Source organism: Aphelocoma coerulescens, chromosome 27 (assembly GCF_041296385.1).
Source record: "Aphelocoma coerulescens isolate FSJ_1873_10779 chromosome 27, UR_Acoe_1.0, whole genome shotgun sequence".
NCBI lineage: Eukaryota > Metazoa > Chordata > Aves > Passeriformes > Corvidae > Aphelocoma > Aphelocoma coerulescens.
Window position 1 is genome coordinate 274,273 of NC_091040.1, and position 21,242 is coordinate 295,514.

Genomic DNA, 21,242 nt, shown 5'->3' on the forward strand with positions numbered 1-21,242 from the left:
GGGGACGAGAACTGGGGGCTTCAGAACCCACACAAGAAGCTCCAGCAATGGGCAGTGACCATGCAGAGTATTCACTGGAGCCATGTCCAGTGTCCTAGGCAGCCTGAGCAGCTTGCTGGGTGTTTATCCTGAGCTGAGGAGAGGCCTTCAGTCCACTTGAGATTTTTTTACCATTTGGGGTGGTCGCTCAACTCTGCTACTTTGACCAGGGATCTCCTTTTCCTTGCAATGAGCGAATAGTGAGTTTGTGCCTGTGCAAAATGGGATTTTTCCTTCCCAAAGATGTGGAACGCGACAACTGATGTTGGAACTTGACAGCTCATGTAAAGGCCTCTGGCTTAGGCATGAACTCTGAGGTAACAGCAAATCCAACAGCACGTGCTCATGTGCTGGTTCAGGCACTTCTTTTACAGTGGTAATATGAATGTATTGACTTAAGTGAGCCTATCTCTACAGCAGAAAGGATTTCAGACAGAGATACAGGTTTGGAATTGTTTTCTGACATGGAAGGATGTTTGTCCCAGGTCCTTCCCACCCAGGCAAGATGGGCTTCAATGTCTGTCCCCATGTCCCTTCCTTGTCACTCTCCAGCATCAGGTAGAGCCTTTTCCACTGGTGCTGAGTGCAAAGGGAGCCACGCAGTGGGACAGCCAAACCAGCCCTAGGGAGGGATCCCATGGAAAGGATGCTGAGTACAGCTCTCTACAGCTGTGTGTTTTGATTCCCCATGCCTGCCATGTCCCCAGCTGCTGCAGTGGGGCTGGAGTGTCTTTGCTCCAAAACAAAGGGTGGCTGCACCCTTCAGACCACTTCCTAGCCACTTGTGGAATGATTAAATTGCTCCATCTACTTAAAATGGGACCATCTATTGGGCAAATGTTTTTACTCAGCATTTTATGTCCTTTGCTGTTTGTTTGGAGATGTGCCCAGGGCCCTGGTTTATGTTTCAGTGTTGCCCTTATGATGAACTCCTGTCTCTCCATAAAGCTCAGCCAACAGCTCTCCTTCCCTGCGCAGGTCAGTCGGTTGCTGATTTTAGGAGGTGCAAATGTGAATTATCGGACGGAAGTTCTGAACAATGCCCCCATTTTGTGTGTCCAATCTCACCTGGGCTACGCGGAGATGGTGGCTTTGCTCTTGGAGTTTGGGGCCAACGTTGATGCTGCTTCGGAGAGTGGCCTGACCCCGCTGGGCTACGCGGCTGCCGCTGGGTTCCTGAGCATTGTGGTGCTGCTGTGCAAGAAACGGGCCAAGGTGAAGTAGCCACATTGCTCAAAAGCTGATCTAAACTGTTCCACATCTGTTCAAGGCTGGGTAGGAGCTGCGGGCAGGACATGGAATGCTGGCTAAGGAGCATCCTCCAGCAGATGAAGCCAGGAGGCTGCTTTTGGTGTTGTTTTTTCTGCTAAAACACAGTTTTAAACAGTGGGTTTAAAAGTCCTACACTGACACCAACTCCTGAGAGGCAGTAATTGGTGTCTGGAATCCAGGTCTGAGGTAGGAGCTGCCTAGTGACGCTGCACTGGTGACCTGCACAAGATTTCTAGAGAAATCCTTGAACCTCACAAGGTTAAAATGGCAACACTGCTTTTCCAGCACAAAACATTCTTTAAATATCTCCCCGAGACACATTTTCCAAAAATTTCCATCAACTTGTCCTAGAAAAATCCCCTTTGTTTAGCTTTGTGATGAGTGTTCGGAGTTTTAATTGTATATAATAAGACAAGTTGAAATACTTTGTTGAAGAAGAAAATTGTGCTGATTTTTGAAGTGGAGCCTCCTGGAAACAATTTGTGGTTTCTCTGTATGTTTAATTTCAGTTCAAAAGGCAAAATATGGGTTTGTGTAGTTTTGGTATGGATGTCAGGATGACTGAGAGACTGTTTAGATCTTTCTGGGTTGTGTTGTCTGTAATAATGTGAGAACAGTATGAAGGAAAAAAGGAATTTTGCTTTTGTTGGATATTTTGAGAGAGTTTAGTGACAGAAGTCCTGCCACTCATAGTTTTCCTTGAATATCCCTAACAGTACTGAGGAAATACCCCAAAACACATCTCGGTGTAGTTTGAAGACTGAGATATTGGCAGAAAACTGCAAGATTGATTACTGCAGTAGTTGAGAAAGGAGAAATATTGACATATTATTAATGTAAATGTGTTACAATATATGAAATATTTCTCATATGTATTATACTACTGTAATTTAGTGGTCAGGCCCTGGCATGGGTCACCTAGAGAAGCTGAGGTTGCCCCATCCCTGGAAGTGTCCAAGGCCAGGTTGGACGGAACTTGGAGCAACCTGGGACAGTGGGAGGTGTCCCTGCCCATGGCAGTGGAGTGGAATGAGCTGGTGTTTAAGGTTCCTTCCAACCCAGACCATTCTGTGATTCTATAAATTAATATTAGTAAAATACATTAACATGATAATTATTTATTATTTTTATGGCAAATAGTACATTGCAGAGCACAGAAGGGGTTAACCAGCAGGACAATGATAATTGACCTGCCTTTCTTGTGTTCTTCAAGTTCCTGCTACTGGGATAGCATCTAGAAATCCTACCTGATGTATTCAGGCATCAAGTGGAAACCGTGCCCCAAAATACAACCAAATAAGTTCCTCCAGAGCTGTCAAGCACTGTCTCTATTTTCTATTGACTGTGCCTGCACTGAGTTCACGTTACAGTGTCTGACTGCAGGCTGAGGCACTTCTGGGACTCTCAAAAGAACTGATACCTGGACAACAAGCTGGTTTTCCTTTTGTAGATTTGGCTAAAGGAGATGATACCAGTGTGTATGATTTCAACGCACAAGAAAATTTGAATGCTGGACTTCAGGACACAAAGGAAAAGATATTTTTGTAGTCTTTTAGTCTGAAGAAAACTGAAGAAACCTAAAAAGAGTAATGATAGCTTCCCCAAAGCAAACATTTGTGGCCAAGATGATGCTGGAGCCTGGGACATTGCTTTGAAAATGTTTGTTTTCTGGTCATGGAAGTGATAGTTTACTAGAAAAATGCGCATTTTGCACATGTGGCATTATTTTGAAATTGGGATTGGAAACTCTGAAGAGGCAAAGATACTTTGTGCATGATTTGATTTAACTGTATTTTGTCATCTCTTTTCAAGGTGGATCATTTGGACAAAAATGGACAGTGTGCCCTGGTCCACGCTGCTCTCAGGGGACACTTGGAGGTGGTGAAGTTTTTGATCCAGTGTGACTGGAGCATGGCTGGGCAGCAGCAGGGAGTGTTCAAGAAGAGCCACGCAATCCAGCAGGCCCTGATCGCCGCTGCCAGCATGGGCTACACCGAGGTAGGGACCTACCCTGCTTCTGTGGGGAGGGTAACCAAGGGTTGACCCTTTCCTGCCCACTCACAAAGAGCATCTGGAGGTGGAGTCCAGAGTACTTCTGTCCTGCTCTTCCTCCCCATCCCATCCCATCCCATCCCATCCCATCCCATCCCATCCCATCCCATCCCAGTGTTCACCGATCCCTTGGCAAACCCTGTGGTCTGGGCAGGTGTCCAGGAGAGGAAACATAACAAGCCTTTAAGTTGTCAGAATAAACTTATGGAATAAACTTTTAAGCAGGGATAATAAGGTGGATGAACAGCACATTGCCTACACCACTCCTCCAGTGTGGATGGAGAGTGTGAGAACATGTAACTTTGGACTGTGTGTTGGGCAGAGCTTCCTCCTGCCATCCTGACAAAGGGGAAAATTATGTATAGAATAATTTAGGTTGGAAAAGACCTATAAGGTCATTGAGTCCAACCCAGTGCCAAGCCCACCACTGCCACTAGTCCCCTCCGCAGAGCCCCAGCGACCAATGGCAGCCCCTGTTCCTTCTCCTTTCCTTGAGAATGGGTTTCTTTCCTACCAAATACCTCCTCTCAGCCTCACCTCCTCCAGGAGATGCATCCACTGCACACACCAGGTCATCTCCAACAGAGCAGACACAGTCCCACAGGGAACTGACCCTGCCAAGTCTCATCACGTGCCGTCATATCAAGACATTTGGTTGGGGTTTTTTGCTTGTACAGGGCAGCAGGTTCAGTGATTAATCTCAGGAAGAATATATCCTTGATCTCAGGGTGCTAGGCAGAGACTGTTCCCTTCCCTCTGTGTATTCCGAGCAGCTCATGTGACGGTGTCAGCAGTTCCTGTAGAACACATTCAAGTTCATGATCTGACACATCGTTTTGTTTTAGATCGTCTCCTACCTGCTCGATCTTCCAGAAAAAGATGAAGAAGAGGTGGAAAGAGCACAGATCAACAGCTTTGACAGCCTTTGGGGAGAGACAGGTGATTTCTGTAGAAGTTGCAGCTTCTTTGTGCATGTTTGCGTTTGTATTCATGGCCTCTCAGTCCCATGGTGCATCCCTGATCCCTGGCATTGTTCTGATGAGGGATCAGTTCCTCTGTTTTGATTCCAGGTGATTTACAGGTGTCAGCATGAGGCTTGCACTCAGCTTAAGTAAATCAGAGAAGTTTAGGTTTTGAAAATCCTGAGCTTCTGCAGCTCCTGGCTCTTCTCAGGAGCATGAGACATGGGGCATTCTGACCAGTCACTGATTTCTCTGAAACATGAGATGGACATGCAATTCTGTGGTTTCTCTCTTGATATTGGGCATATTTATCCAAAGCATCTCCTTGTTTCTCTCTCCACCTCCCCATTGCACGCAGCACTGTGATTGTTAAAGTGTCCATTGATTTTCTGAAAACTCATTATTTAGCAGAGGTAGTTAAAAAAAATTCTTTTGTGCAGTATTGCATTTCTGCATTGATAGGTACAACACAGAATCCATTCTTTCCTAACTTCTCAGAGGAAAAAAAGAACAGCTTTAAATCCACCCCTTTAAATCCACTAAAATCTCTCTTTTTTGAGACATTCCAACTTGGAGTTGTTAGCTTTTAACTGCAGCAACCTCATAAATATTATCTTTTGCCATTTGTACTCAACTCACTTATCCATTTGCATCACTGGTGATGTTCCTGTCAGGTTAATACACCCAGGTAATGTTCCTGTCTGGGGAATGGAGCATGGATTGTGATTCTGTCGGCTTTGCTTAGAAATGACACGATCCAAGGGGACGAGGGCTGGCTGGAGTGTGGCTCAGCCTTTGGTCAGGTTGTTTCTGATTTGGAGGAGGCGGGGGGGGAGCAGGGTTGTATTTTGTGCTCATTTGTACATTTGTATCTTTGAAAGTGTGGTCTTATTAGAGCCATGTGATGAATGGAGTCTCTCAGAGGGCATTGTCCTGAGCTCTAAAGGACAAAGCTTGAGGGATGAGGTATCCTGGGAAGGAGCCTGGCTGCGCTGCTCTGGGCCACTCGCAGGGCACTGGGGAAAGAGCCAGTTCCTGCACCCATGGGAATGTAACAGCAGCAAGGGCATCGGGCCATTATTAGACGAAATAAAGGCAACAATAAATAAGCAATTTCAAAGTGTCCCTGGGGTGTCATGGGAGAAAAAAGAAATTGGATGCGGAATTAGCCCAGTGAAATGACTGAGCATTGGTGATGGGACAGCAGCTTTGTACCAGTGACTCACAGTGTGAGTCACTGTGACCAGTCCTCAAATGGATTTTCCAGAAGGGTCTCTGGTGTTTGGGTCACAAGGACTGTCTTGTAAATAAAACAGTGATCAATCCCTTCAGAGTGTGATCAAAAGCCACTCAGATGTCTCCCTACAAAGTAAACTCATGGACAGCATCAGGCACTACAAGATATCCCTTCCCGTCCCGTCATGTCCTGGGTAGCTCTGACATTCCCAACGTGCCTGTTTCCATCTCTGTTGTCCCACACCTCTGCCTCCAAAAATCCCAAAAGATGGACTAACTGGGTATCTGAGAGTTTCCCTGTCAGAGAGGGGTTTCTGAGTAACTGGGACAGCTGGGAATTGTGTGACAAATCACACACAGTTAGGGAGCCATCTCAAAGGAATATCCACTTACACAATTAAAATTGGTAGTAGGTAAGATGGGAAAATGAGCAAAAATGAGCCAGCCACCACACTGAGCAGCCTTTTGTCTACATGAAACAAGTGTGTAACTTCATATGGAACTCAAGACTTTCTTTCACGTAATTGTATTATTTTCCCAAAAGTAAATAGAGAGTTTAAATAAATTTGGAGACAAATGCAGGTTTCCACCTAAAAATAGCAATCTGCTCTAAAAATCTGAATCCTGGCTTGTATGGGTTTTGATACTTGTTACTCATGTCTCATCTTCCACAGAGCAGAGTCGAGTGCCTGGCTCGATGATATCAGCCTGATGTCATCCAAATGGCAGTGCCAAGTGACATCATAAGTTTAGGAACTGCTGACAGCACTATAGCCAACTCCAGATGGAGTATTTCCCCCTGGGACAAAACTAATATCAAAACCCAGCAGAAAAGTCTCTGAGTCACTTATGCTATCTCCATCAGAGCTGGAGGTGCAAAAAACATCTCTGGCAAACTGTTTGTCTTGCTGCCAGGCTGTGAAACAGATACATGTGCTGGATAGGAGCAATTTAATGATTCCTTCTCCAGATAAAGTTGTTTTTTCCACAAGAAAACACAGCAGCAGAAGCAGAATATGCTGTTGCAGATCCCTGGTGTAGGAGGCCATGGCTTGACGTTGCTTGCTGACGGAGATGGGCACATCCATACCTGAACTCGGTCTCAGGCTCTGTTAGAGCTGTTTTGAGAAACACAGCAGCTGTTGTGTGGTGTTTATGCCAAGACTTGGTTACTGCACGGTGAGTTGTTCTTCTGGCACTACGTCCTCATGGAAAAGCTGCAAAATGAACATTCCTCTTTACCAGCCCAGGATCCTGGTTGCTGCTCCTTGGCTGGGCTCAGTGGACTCACCTTGGTTGTGCTGGGCCATGAGAGCTCTCCAGCAGACAGTAAAACTTCAAACCAGCCCATTTCCATCCTCCATAGTTCCTCCTGGAGGAGCAAGGTCTGGCTGCTCAGTAGCACAGGAGCTTTTGAGCTTCCCTTGAGCTGGAGCTGCAAAGGACAGGCTGGAGCCACATACCCACACCAGTTGGTTGGACCCTGAGGAACAGAGCAGCAGAAGGATGTGTCAGTGCAGGCAGAAGGGACTGCAAGGGAGAGTGGAGAAATTGTGGATTGTTTCAGTAAAGTTTTCTCCAAAGAATATTTCCTAACAAACACCAAACTCTAGAGTGACTTACAATATTTTCATTGTTGCAAACATAAGTAATTTTGATGTAAAATACCTCGAATTAACCTGCAACATTTCAAGTGCAGGCAGGTTTAGAAATAGAACCCAGCAGCCCTGCATGCCGATCCCTCTGCCTCCTTCTATATTTGTAGCTTACGTTTAAAACCCACATGGATCTGATTATAGATTTTGCAGAATGTTCTGCTTGTGGCAGCAAAATGATTTTTCTTTTAACTCTTGGTGTCTCTCAACCCCAAGAGAAGAAAATTCAGCCACAATGTGGAAGAGAATTGAGAATTAATTAAATCCCCCAACATTAACAGTGGTGCAATTGGAAAGCCATCAACACCTTGTAATCAGCCAACCCACAGAAATGTACTTCAAAGAAAAAACAAGCGACATCAGTCAGAAATAGACTCCCACCTTCTGCTCCAACTCCTACCAGAAGCAGCAGAGCGTGGAGCCAGTGGAGCTGTGCTGAAGTGCACAGAAAGTTATGGAGAGGGAGGAACCAGAAAGTCTAAAATTAATACTGAAACAAGTCACCAGCAGGTCCTGAACTTGGAGCTATTTTCAGACCGAATGTGTGTTCTCTAACTCAACCACACTTCTGAGTTAACAGAGCACATTTTGTCAGGGAAAGAGCTCTCAGGTGTTGCTTCTACCCACCTGTAGTATCATGAGCATACGAAAATGAAAGATATTTTTGGGTTTGCACCAAGACCCTGGCTGGTAGGATCAGCCCTGGCCAGAAACAAAGCCCAGAAATAGTGTTCTTCTTGGAAAACAGGTGAACAAATCCATCCTATTTTGCTTTCCAATTGTTTCCCTGGTTTCAAAGATCTACAGGGTGAAGTGGGATATGGAAAATAAAAGTCCTCCATCTAGATTACACTGCTCTGTACTTATTTGGGCAAAGGAAAGCCACAAATGTGACTGACATCAGTGGCTGGCGGGGTCTGTCAGTGCCTCCTGCTTGATCCCTCACTTGCTCCCTTGTAGTCATGGTGAGATGAGGCAAGGACAAGTTGCTGAAGGTCTTGTCAAGTACCTGAAGACCTGTGTTTTCTCTGGATATTGTGCCCCTACTCAGACACATTCGGCCTCACAGCCTATGGCTTTGGCAGTAGGGAAAACAGTAATGGATTCATGATCACATCTCTTTACGGCCAAACCTGAACCTCAGTCACACTTTTAACCTCAGTCACATTTGAACCTCAGACACCCCCTGAACCTCAGTCACACATGCCTGTAGATTATTTTATACTTCTTGTGGTTCTCATCCTGTTTCACTGACTTGCAGAAAACAATAAAATCTGATTGTCCTAAACAGCCTTTTTCCATGACATTATGTAAACTTTTCATGGAAGAGTTGACCTTTGAGGTAACTAAAATGACAGGAGTTGAAACTGTACCAATCCAGCCCATTTTCTTTGTTCATTTTGCCTGCCGTGAGATAGGTTTGGCATTTCAGGCCCCATCACTTTGGTATCCAGCAGAAAGTCCCATCTCCACTGAGCACGTGGCTCTTTGCTTGACTGCTTTCCTCTCTCGTGCAGCTCTGACGGCGGCAGCAGGGCGCGGGAAGCTGGAGGTGTGCAGGCTGCTCCTGGAGCAGGGCGCCGCGGTGGCACAGCCCAACCGCCGTGGGGTTGTCCCGCTCTTCAGCGCCGTCAGACAGGGCCACTGGCAGGTGAGTGGGGTCCTGGGCCCTGGGATGGCCAGAGATGTTGGGTCAGGCCATCCCTTCTGTCCTGCTGGAATACTCATGGAGAAGACAAGCCCCAGCTCTTTTGGGGAATGATCAGAGCGAAAAGAAGGGATGCTGATGCTTCAATCACCCCAAGTTCTGGCTGGCTACAGACAGCTTTGCTTAAGTCCTGTGTTATCACAGAATCATGGAATGGTTTGGGTTGGAGGAGATCTTAAAAGACCACCTAATTCCATCCCCCTGCCGTGGGCAGGGATACCTTCCACTATCCCAAGCCCCATCTAGCCTGGCCTTGGACACTTCCAGGGGTGGGGCAGCCACAGCTTCTCCGGTTATCTCACCATTTGAGAAGCAAATGGGATGCGTATGACTTTGAAGAACGTTTTTCCTGTCCTTATACCTCTCTTCCTTCTCGTAATCCCTAATCATCCATCAGCAATCCCAGAGGGCACCATGCCTGGAGAGGTGAGAGTTTTTAGAATGTGGGATCTGCTCTGCTCTTCCTTGTTTCTGGCATCTTCTTAGCTGCGTTGCCATGTGTAACCTATGTCCTGGCTTGGTGTGTTGCAGATTGTGGATCTCCTGCTCACGCACGGTGCTGATGTGAACATGGCAGACAAGCAGGGCCGGACACCACTGATGATGGCTGCATCTGAGGGACACCTGGGCACTGTGGAGTTTCTGCTTGCACAAGGTTAGAGCACGTGTTGGGAGGTGTTGGGGACCAGCCATGGCACATCCCACCACACCAGCTCCAGCTCAGCTGGAGTTCGTGATGTCAGGGTGTGGATTGTAATCCCACAGCTGGGAGAGCACCATGTCCAGCTCATTGGACAATGAGGCTGGAATAGTCATAGCCTTAATCTTGACTGGCTGTTGTGTTACCTGCTTGGTGCTCTCAGCCTCAAAACCACCCATCTGAGTTAGAAAATAAAATAACCACAGATGCTTTGAGCAGTGGTTTAAGAATGTGCCCTTGAACCACGCTGAGAACTTTCCCTGTAGACAAAAATGAGCACAAGATGCGATTGAACTGTCGGCATCGCGGCGGAAGGGCAGCAAGGCAAGAGCTGGGGACACATGGTAACACTTCCATTTTTAGCTCTCATATTGTTACCCACATTTTTGACACCAGCACCAACAGGAGGGTAAGGCCCCAGCACAGGCAAGGATTTGGTGAATTTGCTGAAAATAAATCAGCCTGCTCTGTACCCACAGCTTCTTCTGTGCTCAGTCCTTTCAGTGATGACTCTCTTTCACTGAGGGTTACTCAGCCAACAGGAGCATGGGTCAGTTTTGCTCATTCTTGCTGTACCTGCTTGAGGTGAGTTGGAACAATTTGCTGCCTGTGAAAACACAATCACTTCTTATTACTGCTGTTCCTTAGAGGCTTCTTTGTCTTTTATTTTGGACAAATAGCCGATGTTGGTTTGGTTGGGTATTTTTTTTTTCCTAGAAATAGCATTGTTGTGTTGTTACTTGATACTTTTATTCCAGGTAAGATCCCTCTTTGGGAAAGGATATTTCCTTCATCTCGTAGCTGCCTGTGTCTGACCTCTTAGCCAAAGAGTGAGACACTTGAATATTTTATGTAATAGTTGTTAAGAACATTTTTTCTCTGTAAAATCTACAAGAACAAGTTTCTCATTCCCATCTGTCTGTTCTGAGCCACAGCCAGTGGGATCCTTGCTGCTCAGTGCTGTAACCTGCACAGGGATGTGACAAAGATCAGTTTGAGCTTTTTAGGAATTAATTCAATTAATTCTTTTCTGGTCTCCTGTTGTTTTTAAATCTCAAATTAACACTCTCCATCTTTGAGATTAAATGTGGCCCCTTTTTCAGCTTGACTAATAAATCTGTGTTTAAAGGCTTAAAATAAGGTGGTTTTTTGTCCCAAAACTTGAGAACTGTGCATGCTGCTTGAGACTAACTCATTCAGAGGAGGTTGAAAATACAAGATAATCTGATCTGGGCTGTGGGATCACCAGCAAATGCACATAATGTTTCTTTGGCTCTTTGGACACTCTTTGAGAGCCCAAAAAGTCAAAAATAAGAAAAGCTTTACTTTAAGAGGTCCATTCTTCTAAATACCATAATAAATTGCACTGCATACTGTAACACATGGTCCTGAAAAGTTAACTCAAGCCTGGGCAGAGTGCAGTGATACATGGTGCATTTAATTAAAATGGCTTTGACAATCCTGCTCAAGGTTTCATTAAAATCAAAGTGTGTGAATCATAAGCCATAAGCATTAGTTAGTGTGTTGCAAAGCAAATCTCATTTGACTGTACTTGATTAATGCAGTCAGCATTTGTAAACACATTTTATTAGCAAAGTTGCAGTCATCAATCAATTTGAAACCCAAAATTTCAGAGTTACCTGTGGCTTAACACCCAGAAATAATGGGGGTGTGAACAGGGAATTAGTAAACTTCCCTGGTGGCAGCTCTGCTAAAGCTGATATTTATACAGATCTGTGTGACACAAAGCAAAATAATTCCTTGTGCTCGTTCCATTTGGAGGGAGCTTGATTCTGAATCTCATTTTCCTGCAAAAATCAATGCCTTGGTGTTTTTCTTGAGCATCATCCATTGGGGGTCACCCTGCCTGGGCACTGCAGCTTTGGGTGCATCCTCTGTTCAGAATCCATCCAACATCCTGGCCACTCCCTGCAGCTTTTTGGTGCTCCACGTGTCAATCTTTTCTTTTTGACTTGAGTGGGCTCATTGTGCCTGATGGATCATTAAAACACCAGGCTAGATGGAAGCAAGAAATATTTTATGATTAGAGTTGCGAGGCCCTGGCACAGGTTGCCCAGAGAAGCTCTGACTGCCTCTGGATCCCTGGAAATGTTCCAGGCCAGGTTGGATGGGGCTTGGAGCAACCTGATGTAGTGGAAGGTGTCCCTGCCCATGGCAGGGGAGTGGAACTGGGTGGTGTTTAAAGTCCATTTCAACCCAAGTCATTCCATAAGAAACTCTTGCAGTTAGTTTTTTTAGGGAAGGAGCAGCTGTCCCAGCCCTTCCCAGAAGCAAACTGGGTTTACCCAGATGGAATCCTTCCCGCTGCAGGATGGATCAATCCCATGAGATCACCATAAGCCACTTGCCCTTAAAAACCATCCATTTGTTTCCTGTCTGACTGCCTCAATGCTAAATAGGTCAGAGATCCCTGAAGGATGAAGGATGCCTTTGGAGTCAAGCAGAGGCTGTACTGGGAGCCAGAGCTGCCTCTGGAGCTCAGTGTTCCCATGAAGGTTATGCCCAGCCTGCCTTCAAGCAGCCTCGTGGCATTACTGTTGTCTGCTTGCTTAGACCTTCAGCTGGCACTGCTGCAGGGGTACCCTGGAGTCTGTCAGTGTCACCCTGTGGTGTGGAGTGTCTCTTCCACTGGAATGGAAATGAGTGGGAAGGTTGAGTGATGACATGGCTTTCCAGGCTTCCCTCTTACTGCAGGAACTTCCTCACCTGCTCCAGAAGAGTCAGAGGGAAAGTATAAGAGAAGACTTTCATGCTTTGAATGCAAAGCTGGTTCAAGTAAGCAGGAATGAAATGAGGCTTTATCCTGAGCAAAATTTGGGCTTGGGTCAACTCAGGATCATCTGGAGGGGCTTTCCCAGAGCTTCAGAATGGCTCCTGGGTGCAGTGTGGGCAATGTGAGAGAAGGCTGGCAATGTGTTGAGGTGCTGGAGAGTGTCCAAAGAAGAAAACAGAGCTGGGGAAGGGTCTGGAGCACAAGAAGTGGCTGAGGGGGCTCAGCCTGGAGAAAAGAAGGCTCAGGGGGGACCTTCTTGCTCTCCACAACTCCCTGCCAGGAGGGTGCAGGCAGCTGGGGGGTTGGGCTCTGCTCTCAGAGAACAAGGGACTAGAGGAAACAGCCTCAAGTTGCTGTAGGGGAGGTTTAGGGGAGGGATAATTTCTTCACTAAAAGGGTTGTTCAGCCCTGGCACAGGCTGCTGAGGGCAGTTGTGGAGTCCCCCTCCCTGGAGGGATTTAAAGGATTTAAAGATGTGGCACTTGGAGACGTGGTTAGTGGAGGGCTTGGCAGTGCTGGGGGAACAATTGCATTCAATGGTCTTAAAGGTCTTTTCCAACCAGTCTCAGTCTGTGATTCTACATGGTCATCCCTCGAGCCTGTATCTTGCAGTCTGTGTCCCACCTTGGCATTCCTGATTGCCCCAGATGCTGTTTGCCACCTCCCCCACTGACACTCCATGCTGTGTTGGGAGCTCTGGATGGAGGTTCCTGAACACACCTGGAGCAAACATCCCCGTGCTGTGCTCCTCCACAAACAGGTTGTGCCAGCGGGGAGACCTCTTAGTCTGCTCTCGGCTGGGCAACCTGTGCAGGCCAGGGATATGTCAGCTGGGATGAACAGGAATGTTTAGGAAATTCACATCACTCCCCCACTTGCTGAACATTCTAGAGGCAGGGAGTCTCATGCCGGGAGGTTTAGAGTTTGCCTCCAAGAGAAAAGCACTGCAACAGCAATTCATCCCAGCTGCTGGCAGGAGCATCCCACAGGTAGCTGCAGCTCCTCAGAGGAGCAGAGCTGATACAGATCATCTCTGCACACTCCGGAGCCAGAGACCTGGCTGTGCCATGGCAACAGGAGTTGTCTTCACGCCATGAAGAGGAGTGTTCACTTAAAGCTGCTGTTCAGCTCTCATATCTGTATCCATATGCCGTGTGGAGCAGTACTGACCCGCTGGTATAGCAGCGCCATTTCATCATCCAAGAAAACGTCAAGTCCCCCTCTCCTTGGCTTGCAGTTGGCAGTAGTGTATCCCACAACATTGTATTTATATTGGGTAGAGTTCAGGGAGAAATACTGCTGGAAATGGTGTACTTTTGGGTAAAGGGGAGGGGAGTGAAGAAGGGAAAATATGTGCTTTTTTAGGAGAACTGAGCTGAATTGACTTAATTCCCATGGTGACCTGCTGAAACAGCAAAATGGTCTTCATCTCTGACTCACACAGGCTGGAATGGGGCTGGATTAAAAAAGAAAGCAGTTAAAAAGATGATGTATCAGATGGGGGAAGTCAGATCCACTGTGCTGCTCAGATGTTTGCCAGGAAAGCTCGCAGAGGTAGGCGTGAAAAAGTTTGCAGCTTGGTGTGAATCAACTCGTTTGCCACAGTTCCCATCAGTGTATTTGAAGTTGCCACGAGGGTGGGATCTGTGGTGGGAGAAATGTTAATAAAGGAATTAATAGTTGTGTACAGAGCTCTCTGAAAACAAGTGTCGTTGCTGAGCAGAGGGTTTGTGGTAAACAGTGCTAAACAACGGAGAGCTGTGAACTGCTGCTTGTTCTTTCAGGTGCCTCTATTTCTCTGATGGACAAAGAGGGCTTGACAGCCCTCAGCTGGGCCTGCCTGAAGGGCCACCTGCCCGTGGTGCGTTCCCTGGTGGAGAGCGGAGCTGCCACGGACCACGCGGACAAGAATGGCCGCACGCCGCTGGACCTGGCAGCGTTCTATGGCGATGCTGAGGTGGTGAGTGGCCTGTGATACACCCAGAGGAAATGGGCAGTTGGTGTAAAAGCCATAAAATCATACAGTTCAGCTTGATGTAGCAATAAACACATGGAGTCCTGGCCCTCCGTATGGGAAGGTGCTTCCACAGAAGCTGATCAGAGAATCCCAGAATAGTTTTGAGTTGGAAGGGAACTTAAGGACCATCTCATTCCACCCCATGCCACGGGCAAGGACACCTTCCACTATCCCAGGTTGCTCCAAGCCCTGTCCAGCCTGGCCTTGAACCCTTCAATGGATGGGACAGCCACAACTTCTCTGGGCACCCTGTGCCAGGGATTCTCCACCACTGCAGGGAAGGATTTCTTCCTCATACCCAGTCAAAACCTACTATTGGCTTCTCATTGCAGGTTCAGTTCCTGGTGGACCATGGGGCCATGATCGAGCACGTTGACTACAGTGGGATGCGGCCCCTCGACAGAGCAGTGGGCTGCCGCAACACCTCGGTTGTTGTCACCCTCCTGAAGAAAGGAGCAAAGATAGGTAGGGACAGGGGAACACTGCCATCGGCTCTGTGCTCAGGCAGGACTCAAACATTGGGGCTGGCATCTTAAAAAATACAAGTATAACCCAGAGGCAGCCTCAGTCCCAGCCGCTGCTTCACATTCTGAAAGCAGATGGCGACTCAGGACTACTTGGTTCTCTTTAGTAAAATGGGGAGTTTATTTTTTTTCCTGTCTTATTACTTAGCAAAAGTTAATCAATAAACAACTGTTTCTTTGGCAAGGTCTTTCCTCTGGTAATGCTTTTTCTATCTTTACTACTCTGAGTTGCCAAGTGTACTCTGTCCATGCCTTGCTGTGAGCTGCTGCGTTCACTTGCTCTGTGTATGCTTCCAGACCTCAGTGTACCTGCACTGCACCACACAGCTGCTCACGTTACGTTTTCCTGTGAAAGGGGATTTTGCTGGTGCATTGGCTTCCTCGCTGCCTGCCTCTCACAGCTGCTTTTTTCCTTTCTTTTTTTTTTTCACCTTCATCCATTTTTTTCCCCCTCTCTCCTACAACTTTTTGTTTTCTCCTTTCTTTGAAGGTTGTCAGACGTTACCGAGTCGCCCACGAGGTATATCTCATTGCTGTCAGCATCAGCTTCGATCTGATAGCTTTGTCAGCCTTGCTTTCTCCTGTTTGATTTAGCCTGCATGCATCCCCAACACCTCTAATCTTTTAATTTACCTCACCTTCAAATAATTTTTTTAATGACTGTTGCAGAGAATAACTTGAACTCAAAAACTAACCTCCTTCCCCCAAAATGTACTGAATCTACTTATAGAATATTGTTGACTTATTCTCACCCACACTAATGAGTTGTCCTCAATTTTTTGCCACCCCTTCCCTCCCAGTATTACTCCTTGAGATACGAGCTGGCTCTGCAGGGTGGCCCCTGTGCAGAGCCAGAGCGTCCCCAGCCCAACGACGCCTTCAGCACCGGCAGCACTTAGACACGACCTTTCCTTTGTCATTTTTTTCTGCCTGAATGGATTTTCTACTCTAGTCTTTCACATCTTGTGAAGCTGGAAATCACAAAGCACTTAACCACAAACCACCTATCAACAGTCAAACTGCAGACTTCCTAGTACACTTCCATAGATTTGAATTTAGAAATGTTTTTTATAACCACTCTGATTTTTCCTTTAAATACAGTTTGTTTCCCCCATCTCAGCCTGTTCCACATTCAGCACTGCCCTCTTGTGGAAATGGCTCCATCCTTTCCCAGACCATTGGGATTAGCCTTAATGACTGCAAAGGAAAACCACTGCAATGGGGATGACGTTAATTTAGGTGCCAGAGGAATTGTCAGCTCGATCCTTTGGAGCACTCTGCCCTTTGACCATGCCAAGTTGTTCTCTCCAGCAGAAATTCCCACCCCAGGGTATTTTTTTCCACCCAGCTTCCTACCACCCTTGCATTGTATGAGTTCTTTACCCATCATGCATCCTGTACACTACAGGTCCAGCAACATGGGCAATGGCAACCTCCAAACCAGACATCATGATCATCCTGTTGAGCAAGCTGATGGAGGAAGGAGACATGTTTTATAAGGTGAGATGGGTGGGTCTGGGGACATGGAACCAGATGCAACTTACAGCATCAGTTGGGATGAGGTTTTGGCCGTGTTAGGTCAGTGGTTGGTCCTCCCCAGCCTGAATGGCTCTGTGGTTCTAGTGCTGCTGCCTTAACCCATGGCAAGTAAAAGCTCCCCCTCACAGCGTTCCTTGTGTTCCAAATTGTGTGGTTTTGGTTAGTGGGGTTGGAGAAGGGGGGATTCATTGCCCAAATCTGTAACAAAGCTGAAGCAAAGCCAAGTTGCTCTGGATTTGAGCCAGCACTTCATTTCCTCTTTGAAAACAGCAGGACCCAAGTGTCTGTTGGGAGTGCTGCTGCTGCCATTGCATCAGGTCTGGCAGCTTTGTCATTACCTAGTGGGCTCACTGTTGGGGATCAAGGCAACGGGATAGAACATCCCAGAAAAACTCCTGGAATAAACTTTTTGCAATGAAAACAGATTTTCAGGACACAGCTGGCTTTGTCATGTCCTTCAGCCCATGGGAGACATTCCACTGTTACAGTTAGGGAGTCTTTTTTTGTTGTGTGTTTGTTTTAAGCCAATCTTTAAAACCTGGAGATTTGCACACACACAGAAAATGTGCAAGTACAACAATGATTCACTGTGAGGCTCTAAGGGTGAAGCAGAAAATATGCAAAGCTGGCATTGTAATTGGAGTTATCTGCCAGAGATACATGATACAGCTGAGAAACCTGAGTCTACAAGATTTTAAGACTCACTATTTGTAGCTGCAAAATTTATGTCTGGGTCACGAGGAGCTGTGTGTGTCCTAGATCCCATCCTGCCCTCTTTCTCTCACCCTGGCTGTCAGCTGTCCCTGTTCAGGGTGCACATCATCCCATCCCAAAATTAGTTGCCCAAAATAGGAAAGATGAGTCACCTTTGAAGGTGACTGTTGTTGCATACCAATAATTGTAAATGGAACCCAGTTAACAGACTTAGATGTAGACTTTTAAACATCTGAAGTCCAGGGAGGTGAGTCTCACCCTGTTTGTCCAAGTTCAGAGCCACAGCAGTGCCATAACATTTATCTTTGCTATTGCAGAGGCTTCTCTGAGCCCCAGAGCTCCACCCAAAGTCCCACAGTTTGTGTTCCTTATGCTCCTGGATGTGTATTAAGCTTTGGGTGGAGGGTGTTTTCCAGGAATGGGTAACTGATCACCCAGCTCAAAAGACCATCCAGCCAGGAACCAGATGGAGTTGTATCGAGTTAACACTATTTCTCCATGTTTCCTGCTGTAGTGTGACAGCTCTGTATGAAGTGGGAGATCTCAACTTGTGCAAGGCATCTGCCTTTCCAGCTCAGATGTTCCCTTAATCAAATGTTCTGCCTTTCCTTTCTAGGAAAGAACTAAATAGTGAAGTTGCACTTCCTTAGACACCTAAAACATTGGTGGGATTGGTGAGTGAGTTCTCTGCAGGGAAGTAAACTCAACCCAAGGATGAGTTTTGACGTGTTTTCTTTCTAATAGAAAGGTAAAGTGAAAGAGGCTGCCCAGCGCTACCAGTATGCTCTGAAAAAATTCCCCAGAGAAGGGTTTGGAGAAGACCTGAAAACCTTCCGAGAGCTGAAGGTGTCACTGCTTCTCAACCTCTCCCGGTGTCGAAGGAAAATGAACGTAAGTGTCCCCTCTTTTCATGGCCTTAAGCTCAACCCGACAGCTTTGTGCCTCTGCAGAGACGTGTCCACCCCTAATCATGCTTTGGCTTCTCAGACCTCTCCTGTAACCTGGTTGTCCTTCACAGAGCACTGACATTTTGTAATTCCAAAGCAGTAATGATTTAATATGCATTTCAGTTGATTAAAAATTCATTACTATGTTTATAGCTCTTTGAATTTTTTATTACTCCCTTTTGATGATGATGTTCACATCGTCACATGGGGGTGGAGGCATTTTCCAGATTTCTGGGGTAGCAGTGAGGAGGAGCCAGGAGAGGTGCTCCTTTGAATACTAAAAAATTTCAAATGAAGGAGCATATGCTTAGGGGGTTAGCACTTCCCTAGGGCAGTGACTCATCCAGAAACACCCCCACAAGACTCCTTCTCATCCCAGAACTTCCAGATCCCTGTCACTCTCCCCACTCCCATCTGGCAGCATCCAGCAACCAGCTCGTGCAGATGCCTGTTTTGCCAGCACACAAATGCCACCTTTCCTGGCTCGGCATGCAGGGGCTTTCACCTCCACAAATTAAAGTCCCCATGAACTCAAAAAGCGGCATTGCCGAAGTCATGAGCCAGCAAAGGTTACACTGGAGGAGAAGGAGCTTTTGGGACACCTTCGTTTCTATTTCTATGAGGAAGAAAGATGGAAAACAATGGGAGTAAAATCTTAATGCTGGTGAACAAACACAGTCTGGAGAAAAAGTGTGAACCTTCTCTTTAAACCAGCCAATTTTCAGCTAAACAACTCCAGCTCTTGTCCTGTGCTTTGAGGACAAGATTTTTGGTTTATCATTAGCTAGGGAATGCCATGTTTTGTGAGGAAAAATTCAGAGGGTTGTAATTGCTCCTGCAGTTTTTGCACCTATAGATGAGGCCATAAAAGGTACTTGTCTCATGACTGCATTCCCAATTCAGTCTGTTGGACAATAACTCCTCAGTAACTGCTACTGCAGGTCAAACAGAAGTATAAGCTTCCCCAGGCAGGGCATGCCCATAGCAAGAGTTGGCTTCACAAGTTTTTGAACAAATCAGGAGCAGCCCTATTCAGTCCTTTCTCCCAGAGCTGCTCAGGTCATAGCCCAATGCAGCAATCCAAAGCAGTGTTTGGCTGTGAGATGGAATCTTCCCCACTAGGAGTAGGGGAGGATTCACAAGTGCTGAGCTTCAGCTGAGCTTAGTGGAATGTGTAGCATTCAGGACAAGGAGGATGGTGACAGGGTCTGTACCAGAGCTGATAGTCTGGTCTCACAGCACTGCCCCTGGAAAGCAGCCAGAGCAGTCCCCTCTCCCTGCTCCCAAACTATCCTCCCAGGTGAGCTGTCGTGGAGAAGTGAGGAGCAGTGGGACTGATAGGAGACCTTTGGCAGGCAAGTCGTGTTTGTAGCTAACGCAGCCCTGCCCTTCACAGGCAGTTTTCTTGAGCCCCTCGAAGAATGTCAGTGTGTTCAGGGAAGCAGAAGGGCATGGGAAAGGTTTCCTATTGCTTTCAACTATGGAAAAAAATCATTCATGAGATAACATTCCAGCTTCTGCAAGACCAGATGTTTCCTCAGGACTGTAGGTTGTTGGAGAGGGATTTACATGCACTTGTTGGGGACACAGCAAGGCTTGCTGGCCTCAGTGGGTGATGACAGCAACTTGAGTTAACCACACTTGAGTCTTTGGAAATGCCATCATAGCTCCCTGTCTGTAAATGATGTTGAATCCATGTGAAACATTCCTATGCCATTGAGTTTTCTATGCAATATGAAAAAAAAAAAGTCCATACTAAGTTTGTTTTCTTCCCATGCTGTATGTATTTTTGTTTCTAAATTTATTCAGTTAACTTACCTGCACACCTATTCAAATGGCAGGATTTTGGAATGGCGGAGGAATTTGCCACTAAAGCACTGGAGCTGAAACCGAAATCTTACGAAGCTTACTATGCAAGAGCAAGGGCCAAACGCAGCAGCAGGTGAGGAGGGACAGAGAGACGGGTGTGAGGGGCCAGTCTCTGTGAGCCTGTCACATCAGCTGTGGGCACCCACCCTGCAAAGCCAGGCAGTGCCCCCATGGGAAGAAATGGCCAAGGAACGTTCATTAGTGAGATCACAAACTTCCTGAACTTCAAAGTAATGCCCTCCCTCATTTGGTGATTTCTGAATCCAAATGTTTTGGGAGGTTTGTCGTAGTGGAACTTTGTCTGGACATCTTACAACACCAGAGACCTGGACACCAAAGTGGGATGTTCTTTGTTTCAAAGTACACTTTAGTTTGACCACAACTTGGACTCAAAGCAGAATATGACTTATGGCCGGTGTTGTGCAAGAGGGCAGACTCATTCATCACAGTGGTCTCCTCTAGCCTTAAAATCTGTGCATCTCTGTCCTGCAGCCCTTTCTGCCCAGCAGATGCTGCTGGCTAGCTGGGCAGTGGCTGCAGGCAGGCACTGGCCAGGGAGCCTTCAGCCAGAACTTGTGCCCAGAGCACTGCAGCCAGCTCCTGGAGAGCTGCAGCGCAGGGATCTCCCTTGTTCACCTACCTCCCTGAAGGCTAAAAGATGTGAGATTAAATCCGTTTGCCATTCCTAATGAGCAGGAGTGCTGCTTGGGAGTCATATTCTCAAGGACTGGGCACCCTGACACTGCATCTCTGTTTAATTGGCAGCCAGAATGTCTCACATGGCAGTGCAGGTGTGTGAGCCCCTCTGTGCAAACATCCCAGCTCAGCAGACACCACCACTATGTGACATTCCTTGCTGGAGGCAAATGTGGAAGTGGCCCAGCTGGTGCAGGTCCACCATGTCCTGATGTGGGAGGTGAAGCCATAACCTTCTGTTCCACAGAGGAGCCCTGCAAGCTGAGCGATACACACACCTCATGCCTTTCCTTTAATGGTTTCCTCTGCATTGTTCCCAAAACATTATGGGGAACCTTAAGACCCATGTTCCTCTCCAGATGGTATCAGCCTCCCACATACCAGTGACCTTTTCTCCCTGGGTCTCTCCAACAGAAACTGTCACCATTTTGGCTTTGCTTCTCCCCATCCCAGTCTATGCCCAGGAGCACCCCTGGGTAGAAGAGGAGGCTTTTCCTTCTTCCACCTGATCTTCAATG

At 46.8% G+C, this 21,242-nt stretch overlaps 1 protein-coding gene across 4 annotated transcripts in view; it reads left to right on the forward strand.

Annotated features, from left to right (window-relative positions):
* Positions 1–21,242, forward strand: part of TANC2 (tetratricopeptide repeat, ankyrin repeat and coiled-coil containing 2) — a 196,517-nt gene that overhangs the window by 166,781 nt on the left and 8,494 nt on the right. For all 4 annotated transcript variants that reach the window (XM_068996358.1, XM_068996359.1, XM_068996361.1 and 1 more), the window contains 10 exons: positions 1,018–1,254; positions 3,124–3,309; positions 4,209–4,302; positions 8,734–8,867; positions 9,456–9,579; positions 14,203–14,378; positions 14,768–14,900; positions 16,368–16,459; positions 17,957–18,103; positions 20,001–20,101. In XM_068996358.1, coding sequence (XP_068852459.1) covers positions 1,018–1,254; positions 3,124–3,309; positions 4,209–4,302; positions 8,734–8,867; positions 9,456–9,579; positions 14,203–14,378; positions 14,768–14,900; positions 16,368–16,459; positions 17,957–18,103; positions 20,001–20,101 — 1,424 coding nt within the window. The remainder of the gene's footprint in view (positions 1–1,017; positions 1,255–3,123; positions 3,310–4,208; positions 4,303–8,733; positions 8,868–9,455; positions 9,580–14,202; positions 14,379–14,767; positions 14,901–16,367; positions 16,460–17,956; positions 18,104–20,000; positions 20,102–21,242) is intronic.